The 11,736-nt window shown below is 45.3% G+C and overlaps 1 protein-coding gene across 8 annotated transcripts; it reads left to right on the forward strand.

The window, feature by feature from the left end:
- Positions 1–488: 488 nt before the first annotated feature.
- Positions 489–11,721, forward strand: LOC139530815 (ribosomal protein S6 kinase-like 1). 8 transcript variants are annotated; one of them, XM_071327533.1, is made up of 13 exons: positions 489–684; positions 3,103–3,216; positions 3,360–3,482; positions 4,035–4,135; positions 4,622–4,746; positions 5,313–5,405; positions 5,694–5,741; positions 6,748–6,880; positions 8,750–10,240; positions 10,351–10,440; positions 10,590–10,672; positions 10,877–10,972; positions 11,130–11,721. In XM_071327533.1, exons 3-13 carry the CDS (start codon positions 3,448–3,450, stop codon positions 11,238–11,240), a joined length of 2,406 nt encoding a protein of 801 aa, XP_071183634.1. In that variant the 5' UTR covers positions 489–684; positions 3,103–3,216; positions 3,360–3,447; the 3' UTR covers positions 11,241–11,721. The 8 variants fall into 8 exon arrangements, with proteins under 8 accessions (XP_071183634.1, XP_071183633.1, XP_071183628.1 ...); XM_071327532.1 differs by lacking the exon at positions 3,103–3,216 and having other exon boundaries at positions 490–684; XM_071327527.1 differs by having other exon boundaries at positions 491–684; positions 3,103–3,482; positions 4,035–4,208.
- Positions 11,722–11,736: the final 15 nt, after the last annotated feature.

Consider the following 11,736-nt stretch of genomic DNA (forward strand, 5'->3'; position numbering starts at 1 on the left):
ACAACAGCAAGACAAAAACAGAACCGAATATTTTTATAACTAAACCAACCAAGATAGACAACAGCCTGTCGTTTTCAAGGGGAACAAATGAGCCATAGTGGGCAGAACACGCAAGGAGGGGCAGAGCCAAGCACGAGTTAGCGAGATCCCATTGGTGCGTTTTAGCATCATCTGCATATTTCCGTAAAGGAACGCCTACTTTCTGAAGTGCGCGTGTGCAATAACTCAATTCGTTTTTGCACTCCTAAACAACGCGATTTTAAAAAACTTTCGCAAAGGCCAAAGTGTACAAATCTTAGTCCACTCTGTTCATAACATATTGTATTTTTGCGAAAATAAAACTGTATTGATATCAAATGTTTCATCGATGAGAAAATTAGCAGAATGTCGGCCAAAATCCATCTCGTTCCATCTTCTCCCACTGCGCGCCAAGCGGATGCTTCACATTTATACATCCAGTAAAATATCTGTCTCATTGTCCCATCTGACAGCCCCGTCTCTTTAAATATTGCATCTGTCAGGATGAGACGGGGGAAGTTAATGCCTCGTGGCTAATGGTACCACCGTACATCATTTCAAGCCAATAGGCAGCCTCGCTGAACTCTCCTCCTTTTCCTGATATCTGTGCAGAGGGAGGCTGCTGCTGGGGCAGTGGGTCTAGGGGGCATGCTCTGATCACATCAGGTAGGATATATGTGTGCATGTGCTGTCTGTCGTGTGGCGACCAAGATGAATGTATGATGCAAGCATGTCTATCCATTGCAGACAAACAAATGGGATTATTATATTGTTAATCTTGTGTGTTCTGGCTTGTCTCTACGCTGACATAATGTTTGTCGTTAGTATTGTAATGAAACAGGCAGGGAGCAGGTCTCGAACCCTCGACCTTCTAGCCCGAGGTCCGGCGCGCTATCGACTGTGCCGCAAAAGCATGCTCAAGCGGCAGAGTCGATTTCCGCGCTTATAAACCCAGGGTCGTTACACTACTCCCTCCTTTCAAAGAGCGCGTCCTCGCGCTAGCTTGCGACTCTACGTCTTACAGGAACGCGCTCACCGGCCAAGCACACGCACTGTCGTGGATGCAAGGTCCGATCACTTCTGACACCAATGTAATGAAACAGGCAGGGAGCAGGTCTCGAACCCTCGACCTTCTAGCCCGAGGTCCGGCGCGCTATCGACTGTGCCGCAAAAGCATGCTCAAGCGGCAGAGTCGATTTCCGCGCTTATAAACCCAGGGTCGTTACAGTATCAAGGATATTGGTGCATGTAACATGGAAATACTGCAGGAGGCTGACTGATTCTCAACAACAGACACACTATGACTTCCCCTCATTAGACTGTATGAGGAATGATAAAGAGTGTATGTGAGTGGGATACAAAACTAGCGGCATGTCACAATGATACTGTAGTAAGGCATCAGCACATTTTCATTGTGCACTTTTGTGGTATGCTAAGAGCTAAGAGCTACTATGATTGCATTTATAAATCCTCTGACAAGGATCTGCCCACAGCTTTCGTACAGTAATATGTACCCACAGGGCAAATACGTCGTCATTTCAACGTCTAGTTTTGATTTACATTTGGTTCAGTAGTCAACTAACGTAAATTCAATGAGAAATCAACAACAAAAAAATCACTGTCATTGGATTTAAGTTAAAAGTTTGGTGAAAAAAAAAGACAAAATGCCCTTAGGTTGATTTTTTTTTTTTTTTTTTTTTACAAATCTACGTTTCCCACGTTAATTCAACATAAACACATATTTTTTTTAGATTAAAGAAAAAAAAAGTATTTTTTTGCAAATGTATTAAAAATAAAAAACAGAAATACCTGATTTACATAAGTATTCAGACCCTTTGCTATGAGACTCAAAATTGAGCTCAGGTGCATCCTGTTTCCATTGATCATCCTTGAGGTGTTTTGACAACTTGATTTGAGTCCATCTGTGGTAAATTCAATTGATTGGACATGATTTGGAAAGACACACCTGTCTATATAAGGTCCCAGAGTTGACAGTGCATGTCAGAGCAAAAACCAAGCCATGAGGTTGAAGGAATTATCTGTAGAGTTCTGAGACAGGATTGTGTTGAGGCACAGATCTGGGGAAGGGTACCAAAACATTTCTGCAGCATTGAAGTTCCCCAAGAACACAGTGGCCTCCATCATTTTTAAATAGAAAAAGTTTGGAACCACCAATACTCTTCCTAGGGCTGGCCACAGGGCCAAACTGAGCAATCAGGGGATAAGGGCTTTGGTCAGGGAGGTGACCAAGAACCCGATGGTCACTCTGACAGAGCTCCAGAGTTCCTCTGTGGAGATGGGAGAACCTTCCAGAAGGACAACCATCTCTGCAGCACTCCACCAATCAGGCCTTATGGTAGAGTGGCCAGACGGAAGCCACTCCTCAGTAAAAGGCACATGACAGCCCGCTTGGAGTTTGCCAAAGGGCGCGTAAAGACTCTCAGACCATGTTAAACAAGATTGGCCTGAATGCCAAGTGTCAAGTCTGGAGGAAACCTGGCACCATCCCTACAATGAAGCATGGTGGTGGCAGCATCATGCTGTGGGTATGTTTTTCAGTGGCAGGGACTGGGAGACTAGTCAGGATCGAGGCAAAGATGAACGGAGCAAAGTACAGAGAGATCCTTGATGAAAACTTGCTCCAGAGTGCTCAGGACCTCACTCTGGGGGCGAAGGTTCGTCTTCCAACAGGACAACGACCCTAAGCACACAGCCAAGACAATGCAGGAGTGGCTTCAGGACAAGTCTCTGAATGTCCTTGAGTGGCCCAGCCAGAGCCTGGACTTGAACCCGATCTAATGTCTCTGGAGAGACCTGAAAAAAGCTGTGCAGCAATGCTCCCCATCCAACCTGACAGAGCTAAAGAGGATCTGCAGAGAAGAATGGGAGAAACTCCCCAAATACAGGTGTGCCAAGCTGGTAGCATCATACCCAAGAAGACTCAATGCTGTAATCGCTGCCAAAGGTGCTTCAACAAAGTACTCATTAAAGGGTCTGAATACTTATGTAAATGTTATTTTGTTTCTTTATTTTTATAAATTAGCAAACATTTCTTAAATCCTGTTTTTGCTTTTGTCATTATAGGGTGTTGTGTGTAGAATGATGAGATAAAAAACGATTTAATCAATTTTAGAATAAGGCTGCAAAATAACAAAATGTGGAAGAAGTCCAGGGGTCTGAATACTTTCCGAAGGCACTGTAAGTACTTTGAGTCATCCTTCCTCCTCACCACCCCTGCAGCACTGACAGTGTTTATTCATCAGCAATAGTACCGGAGCTGCACACTCATACTCACTTCCTGTGCTCTACTGAAGTAAAAACTGAACTCTCTGATGACCCAGGTTCGTATCATCATGCTTGAAAACAAAGACTTTAACCTTCAAGTCGAGGAGGATAACCACCCAGTGAGCCGACTAACTGCTGCCAGAGATGAGTCCCACTGCTGATAGGACCAGGGAGAAAAGGTGAGACACTCCACATGCTTATGATCTGACGAGGAGGCTGGTGAGGGGAGGATGGCTCATAATAATGGCTGGAATGGGACGACTGGAATGGTATCAAACATATGGTTTCCAATGTTTGACACCATTCCATGTATTCCTTTCCAGTCATTACTATGAGCCCGTCGTACAACTGACTAGGTATCCCCCCTTCCCTTCCTTCCTCCCCAATTACAGTGCCACCAGCTGCCTGTAAGGGGAGAGGAACAGAAACAGTCTATTATTGGTCACATTACTTTCACTTTACTCTGTTTCATGCTTTGCCGTCATGTTTTTCTCAGACAAGTGACTAATTAAGGGATTTACTGTAGCCCTGGGGAAATCTAGGCTTTTGTTAGTTAACCATCTCTGGAAGATTTGATCAATTATTCACTGCCATCATAAGGATTATTCTTAGGAACTTCCCTTAAAGAGAGGTAAGTCTTAGCGTTGGCTGGTCGTGTTATGACCCCTCCTAGGACATACAGGTCAGTGTGATTACATATAGTACGGTACACTCTGTTGTGCGGCTGCTAGGCCCGTCTGGACTTCCACAGTGCCGAGCCAGGACAGCCATGGCCAAGAGAGACTACCTGGTGGAGGCAGCCAAGCAGATCCGCATGGCTCTGGACAGGGAGGTCAGTGAAGACTATGAAGCTGCCTTCAGCTACTACAAGAATGGGGTTGACCTGTTGCTCAATGGAGTTCAAGGTACAGTGGTAAATCTACTGTACTCTAGAGTATTCTGTAAACATGCAGGGTTCTGGTTAGGGTGATATTGAATAGAGCAGGTTAAGGCGCTACAGACTCTAGCTACTCAACAAGTCATGCGGCATGAAACAGGAACATGTGGATTTATCTGCTCATGATTCATCCATTGTAAAGCAGAATTAAATAATTCCTATGAAAAACAGGAAGTCAGAAAGCCAAGGTCAGAGAAAGATGTCCATACTGGTAAAGCATGCCGGATATTCTCTCTGCTGTGCTAGTGAAGTATGTGAGCTATATTCAAACAGAAGCGTTTGAATGATGAGGTTATTTCAGTTTCAGTTTAGTGGAGTGAGGTTTCTCCATTGTGTGAGAGGGAGAGAACTGAGGTCTGATGTAGTTGGTCTGTCTTCCAGTGGACCCTAACAAGGAGCGCCGCGAGGCAGTGAAGAGGAAGACTACTCAGTATCTGAAGAGGGCCGAGGAAATCTTTATCTCCCACCTGCAGGACAACCTGGGGAAGGGGAACTCTCACGTAGGGGTAAGAAGATGACCTTTGAACCCTCATTTTGACAAGATGAACATTCCATAATACTGTGCAGATCTTATCGATGGAAATCAACCCACTCTGATCATCCATGTTACTCAGGGAACTGGACACTCATTTTCCAGCTTTTCACTCCTGTGTTGATTTATATGTCTAGTCTGTTTATTGAAGAGGTGGTTAAGTGCTATTCATGTTAGCACCTCTCTGAATCATTTCCTTCTGGGAAAGCCTGAGTCACATCCTCAAAGCAACCAGTATGTGCTGCTTACAGCCTCTCTCTGGAGATGGGCTACAGACCAGCACAACAACCCCATCTCCCTCCGTTACACTACACCCGACCCGGGCGAGAAGATCACATTATATCTGCCAGGATGCCTCGCACTGGCCGGCTGGGCGCTCTCTCTCCCCCTCTCTCTTATGCAACATGCTAATATCTGTTCTAAGATTGTAACTAATCCTTGAGTAGAAGCAACATTTCAGATCTGAATTAAACACAAAGACACGTGTCCACCTCGCTGTTATCTGTCCTGTACTGATTTGTAATCTCTTTTTATCACCAGGGTTACAGTAGTCTGAGATTCCGGCCAATCAGACACCTGAGCTGCCCAGTGGAGGATCTGGAGATGTGTAAAGTGGTGGGGATCATCGATAAGGTAAGGAAGTTTTTACACTCACTGCTCTCAACCAGACATGGGTACTATAATGTTTTGTTAGACTGATGATAATCTCTTGAACAGACATCCTGGCTGTAGTTAACCCTTTATTAACCAGATCACATTTTATTGGTCACATACACATACATCATGTCTTATAGATCTAGTGACAACCATGATGCTTACCTAAGCAAATAGTACCGCTTCCTAAAATGCCACAACCATCTAATAACATACTACTACTATGTTCTATTTAAAATAAAATAAAATGTATGTCTTCTCCCCAAGGTCCTGATTGTCCAAAGCCTGATTACAAAGGAGAAATGTGTTGTTAAAGTAAGTACTTACGTCTGAACTTAACACTACTAATACAGTATGTCAGAGGACAGAGTGGCAGACATGTAGTAGAAACAGTGCAGCTGTCTATCTGTGTAGATGCATATCCAGTGCACAGATGGCTGTTGTACTGTCTGGACCCCTGCCAGCCATTCTGTGGCAGCCCAGTCAATGGGAATACTCTCAGTCTTGAGTATCCTTCACCATTGATTTGGCTAAAAGCCCTCCACTCTGACCCTCTTAGTGCAAATGCACCTCTGATTTCCGTAACCAGAGAGTTGTTATTGGAAAATACTGTAGCAGGGTCTCTAAGGCGCAGGTCTCAGTAGTCTCGTTTACACCTGGCACTATCATGCATCATATGTCTTGATCTTGTCCACATTCTGATTGTGCCCAGATCTTGAGAAATGTGTCTACATATGGTATTAAAATGTATTTTTTTAAACAACCACTGTGTCCACATTGTGACCAGATTTCCTGGTCTCTCCCTGTATTTAAATTATTTGATGGATATACGTTTCAAAATAATATTTATGTATTTATTTTAAGACACATATTGATGCCATAAGTCAGTAGTGCCACCTGTCAATGATTTTACAGGGTGCGATAATGAGGATATAAATGGTTTCACTATCCAGATCTGTTTACACTAACGATATCCAGACACAATGCATGCCTGACTACCTCCGTAAGTGGGCAGGAAGATCTGATCACAATTGGATCACAATGTGTCTTTTAATCGTCTACACCTGTCTTAACAATCAGAATGTAGACAAGATCAGGACAAAGGACGCACGTTAGAACCAGGTATAAACAGTGCTAGAGAAGAGCCAGCTTTTGTAGAGATTAGTTTTTAGATTTCTGTTTTTATCAATTAACTATAGACACAGATTAAGACTAGATTAAGAGAACAATGTGTATTACAGTAGAGAAGTTGTATTTTGACCAAGGTAATAGTAACAGCATAGTAATAAATGTATTGTTCTATTGCGCTGTGTCCTCTCAGAGCCTGCCCAAGTCGAGCTGGGAGAGCCGGGACCAGCCCACTATCATCCCCCAGGGCGTCCCCTATATGGTGAAGCTGCTGAGATACTATGTCAGTGAGGATGCTGTGTACCTGCATCTGGAGCATGTTCAAGGTGAGCTGAACACAGGCTCTGCCTGCCAGCCCTGCAGTATGCGAGATGTACAGTGGGGAGAACAAGTATTTGATACACTGCCGATTTTGCAGGTTTTCCTACTTACAAAGCATGTAGAGGTCTGTAATTTTTATCATAGGTACACTTCAACTGTGAGAGACGGAATCTAAAACAAAAATCCAGAAAATCACATTGTATGATTTTTAAGTATTTAATTTGCATTTTATTGCATGACATAAGTATTTGATCACCTACCAACCAGTAAGAATTCCGGCTCTCACAGACCTGTTAGTTTTTCTTTAAGAAGCCCTCCTGTTCTCCACTCATTACCTGTATTAACTGCACCTGTTTGAACTCGTTACCTGTATAAAAGACACCTGTCCACACACTCAATCAAACAGACTCCAACCTCTCCACAATGGCCAAGACCAGAGAGCTGTGTAAGGACATCAGGGATAAATTGTAGACCTGTACAAGGCTGGGATGGGCTACAGGACGATAGCCAAGCAGCTTGGTGAGAAGGCAACAACTGTTGGCACAATTATTAGAAAATGGAAGAAGTTCAAGATGACGGTCAATCACCCTCGGTCTGGGGCTCCATGCAAGATCTCACCTCGTGGGGCATCAATGATCATGAGGAATGTGAGGGATCAGCCCAGAACTACACGGCAGGACCTGGTCAATGACCTGAAGAGAGCTGGGACCACAGTCTCAAAGAAAACCATTAGTAACACACTACGCCGTCATGGATTAAAATCCTGCAGCGCACGCAAGGTCCCCCTGCTCAAGCCAGCGCATGTCTAGGCCCGTCTGAAGTTTGCCAATGACCATCTGGATGATCCAGAGGAGGAATGGGAGAAGGTCATGTGGTCTGATGAGACAAAAATAGAGCTTTTTGCTCTAAACTCCACTCGCCGTGTTTGGAGGAATAGAAGGATGAGTACAACCCCAAGAACACCATCCCAACCGTGAAGCATGGAGGTGGAAACATCATTCTTTGGGGATGCTTTTCTGCAAAGGGGACAGGACGACTGCACCGTATTGAGGGGAGGATGGATGGGGCCATGTATCGCGAGATCTTGACCAACAACCTCCTTCCCTCAGTAAGAGCATTGAAGATGGGTCGTGGCTGGGTCTTCCAGCATGACAACGACCCGAAACACACAGCCAGGGCAACTAAGGAGTGGCTCCGTAAGAAGCATCTCAAGGTCCTGGAGTGGCCTAGCCAGTCTCCAGACCTGAACCCAATAGAAAATCTTTGGAGGGAGCCGAAAGTCCGTATTGCCCAGCGACAGCCCCGAAACCTGAAGGATCTGGAGAAGGTCTGTATGGAGGAGTGGGCCAAAATCCCTGCTGCAGTGTGTGCAAACCTGGTCAAGAACTACAGGAAACGTATGATCTCTGTAATTGCAAACTAAGGTTTATGTACCAAATATTCAGTTCTGCTTTTCTGATGTATCAAATACTTATGTCATGCAATAAAATGCAAATTAATTACTTAAAAATCATACAATGTGATTTTCTGGATTTTTGTTTTAGATTCCTTCTCTCACAGTTGAAGTGTACCTATGATAAAAATTACAGACCTCTACATGCTTTGTAAGTAGGAAAACCTGCAAAATTGTCAGTGTATCAAATACTTGTTCTCCCCACTGTAGCTGATGCTCTTACCTAGCCCATCGCCATGCAAAGGGAGATTTATGTCCATGGCATAGCAGTGGACCTAGAGTTTAATTTTTTGTTGTTGATGGTTGCACTCTTCAGCCATTTTGGGTCAAGGATGCCAAGGAGATTAGAAAAAATAGCTGAATTAAAATAAAGAAAAACGACTGTTGTCTTATGATGTATTGACTTTTCTATGCTCTGTAGGTGGGAAGCTTTTCTCCAAACTGTCCAAGGTGAGGAACGACCGAGCCAAGGAGCACCCAGAATGCTACATTCCCAGCCAGCTCAGGATCAAACTGAAGAACAGCTACACCTCCCCTACCATCAGCTCAGACTACCAGCAGAATGACAGAGGGGGCACAGGGACAACCCCTCTCCTGGAGAGGGAGAACGAGGAGAGCCCAGACACAGACTCCCCTGCATCTTGGCATGAGGCTCAGCACCGTCTGGAAGGCTGTAGCACCCACTCGTACTGCGAGGAGACAGGCTGCCTGCAGAACAACTCAAGGTCTACAGCGCCACAGCCCTCTTTATCTGGACCAATGAGGACAGACATCAGTCCCCATATCCATCCAGCAGGCCACAGTCAGTGTTTGCACTCTGAAACTCAGGACAAGCCTGCTCTTCCTAGTCATCTGTGCATCGATCAGGTTCCTGATGCCACCTCTGAGCCTTCTGGGAAGGCCACTGGAACAGAAGAAATAGACTCCAGTTTGGATTTTGACGTGGTGTGGAAGGCTGCTGATCCGACACAGAATTGTGAGAGTGACTCAGATATAGCTGCAGGTAAACCTGTACCTCTAACAACTCAGACCTCTTCTGGTGGGACAGGGTCAACAGTGAACTTGAAGAATCATTCTATCAGTTTGTATTCACAGAATAGTTATGTTCCCAATACATTGCAATTACCCCTCCATAATCAAAGCCAGGCTAGTGAGATGGCAACTTTGACCTCCTATGGCTCTCACCAAGGCAGTGTTTCAGGTGGAGACCTTGAGAACACTGTGGGTGTAGAGATATCCACACACCAGGAGAGAGGGCAGGAAGAGCAGGTAAACCATCACACTACTGAAAAGAGCATTGTGAACTTAGTAAGCAGGGACACAGAGACTTCCCAGCCTGGCAGAGCTGTTTGTCCCTCTACAGTAGACAAGCTGAAGGTCATGAGGACATCCTCAGGGATCTCTCACCCCCCTTCCCTCCCTCGCTGTCTCAGTGCTGGGACAAAGCAGGGGAACCAGGCAGGCATCTCCCTGGCCCTCACAGGGGCAAAGTATCATGTGGGGCCTCCTTGCAGAGAGCCAGGGGAGGAGGTGGAGGAGGGCTGGGAGCTGAGCCCTGTGAGTAAGGACATCCCCCAAGAGAAAGGATCACTGTGTGACCCCAACACTCCTGGCCCCACAGGGGCCTCCCCACAGTGTCGGAAGGAGGACATGAATGCTTTCCTGAAGTCAAATGGATCAGATGGACAGGGTCAGGATCAGATCATTGAGGTGGAGGGCTGGTGCCACCAGCCCAAGTTCCCAGCCAAGACCTCCAGAGGGAGAGACGGGGTCTGGCAGGGCTGTTGGGGGCTGCCTGAGGCAGAGGTGCGTCTGTTGGGAGCTCAGATCCTCCTGGCCCTGGAGAGTCTTCACCAGCAAGGTGTCATGTGCCGTGACCTCAACCCAAAGAACATCCTGCTTACCAGCATCGGTTAGTCACCTAAATCACTTTAACTCCGTAAGGTCTCAGTTTTTGGCATGAGTTGAGTCTTGAAAAGTCAACAAACTTTGATTGTGACATATTGTCATGTTTCTCAACAGGAAAGGTCTGCCTGACATTCTTTGGCCAGTGGAGTGAAGTTCAGTCAGAAACCAACTCTGAAGCTATGGACCAGATGTACTGTGCCCCAGGTGGAAACACTGTTTATTCAGTAAACCTGTCACAACAGTTCCACATATGGCTGCTACCCTAAAGTGCCTTCTAGTGGTGAGAATCAGACATTTAGTTTGATCCAACATGAAACCTGTTAATAACAGTTCTGTTTGTTGTTTGCCAATAGAGATTGGAGGTGTGTCCAAAATCACAGAGGCTTGTGATTGGTGGAGTTTGGGGGCATTGCTATTTGAACTTCTTACAGGAATGGTAAATAACATTTGTATTGAATAATCCTTTGGAGAGAAAAAAAGAGGCCAGAATCTTGCCATCTGTCATAGTAAAGTTTTTTCAATCCAAATGTGTGTATGTATATTGATTAGAGTGCTGCCAACTGATCTGTTGATAGTGTATCTGTGTTGGTACCATTATCAAGTCCTTGTTGAAACTGTATGCCTGTTCCTGTGCATCCAGCCCCTGTGGCAGTTCCACCCAGCCGGGGTACATTCTCACACCCAGCTTCTGATCCCAGACCAGCTGAGTACTGCAGCTGCCTCCCTGCTCACTGAGGTAAGGCCTGAGTCCCATTACACACATGACCGGTAGTGTAAATACCGTAGACATATACACACATGCTGCTAGCCTGCGACCACAGATACACACAGCCACACACATTGTACAAACTCAAATTGGCTTTCTGAATGAGTGACTATTGTGTGTGCCACAGCTTCTGCAGTTTGACGCTGGTTATCGTTTGGGCTCTGGAGGCGGTGGAGTGAGTGACATCAAGTGTCACCCCTTCTTCAATGGTGTCTCCTGGAAGGCACTGAGCAGTTAGCAGGTCAACAGACTGTCTGTAGCCTGAACAGTTATCTGCAGCCAAGTGAAGTTGGGCAGCCACTGCCCCCTCGTGGCTAAAATAATTGAAGCCCCAGCTCTGGAGCTACTTCCTGAGCATCTTGTTCTTCCCAAAGAATGACAGATTAGAAGGGTAATTCAGAGCAGCAGGCACACAGCCAACATGTCAACCCTGCAACATCCAAACTCTGCCTGCAGTGTTCTCTTTGTAACCTCCATGTTTGAATAATAGAGGCTAGTGTAAACATAGTAGGGCAAAATGTACTCCTGGGTGCCTTTTGTGGTATTTCTGTTGTACAAATGACATGCAATGCTACTGATAACATATCCATGCATATCATCACCAAGTATGGAAACGGATGTTTTTCATTGTCAAACACTTACTACACAAATACTTTTTGGTCAGCCAATGGTTGTGATAAACAGAATTGACAATAAGGTTAGTAAAATGAAGCAATGCATCCGTGCTGTGTTAG

The sequence above is a fragment of the Salvelinus alpinus genome, chromosome 9, assembly GCF_045679555.1.
Source record: "Salvelinus alpinus chromosome 9, SLU_Salpinus.1, whole genome shotgun sequence".
Classification (NCBI taxonomy): Eukaryota; Metazoa; Chordata; class Actinopteri; order Salmoniformes; family Salmonidae; genus Salvelinus; species Salvelinus alpinus.

Coding starts and splice junctions, on each gene's coding strand:
- LOC139530815 (XM_071327533.1), top strand. CDS start 3,448: ATGAGTCCCACTGCTGATAGGACCAGGGAGAAAAG. Junction 3,483..4,034: donor GATAGGACCAGGGAGAAAAG/GTGAGACACTCC, acceptor TGCGGCTGCTAG/GCCCGTCTGGACTTCCACAG. Junction 4,136..4,621: donor GCATGGCTCTGGACAGGGAG/GTCAGTGAAGAC, acceptor TCTGTCTTCCAG/TGGACCCTAACAAGGAGCGC.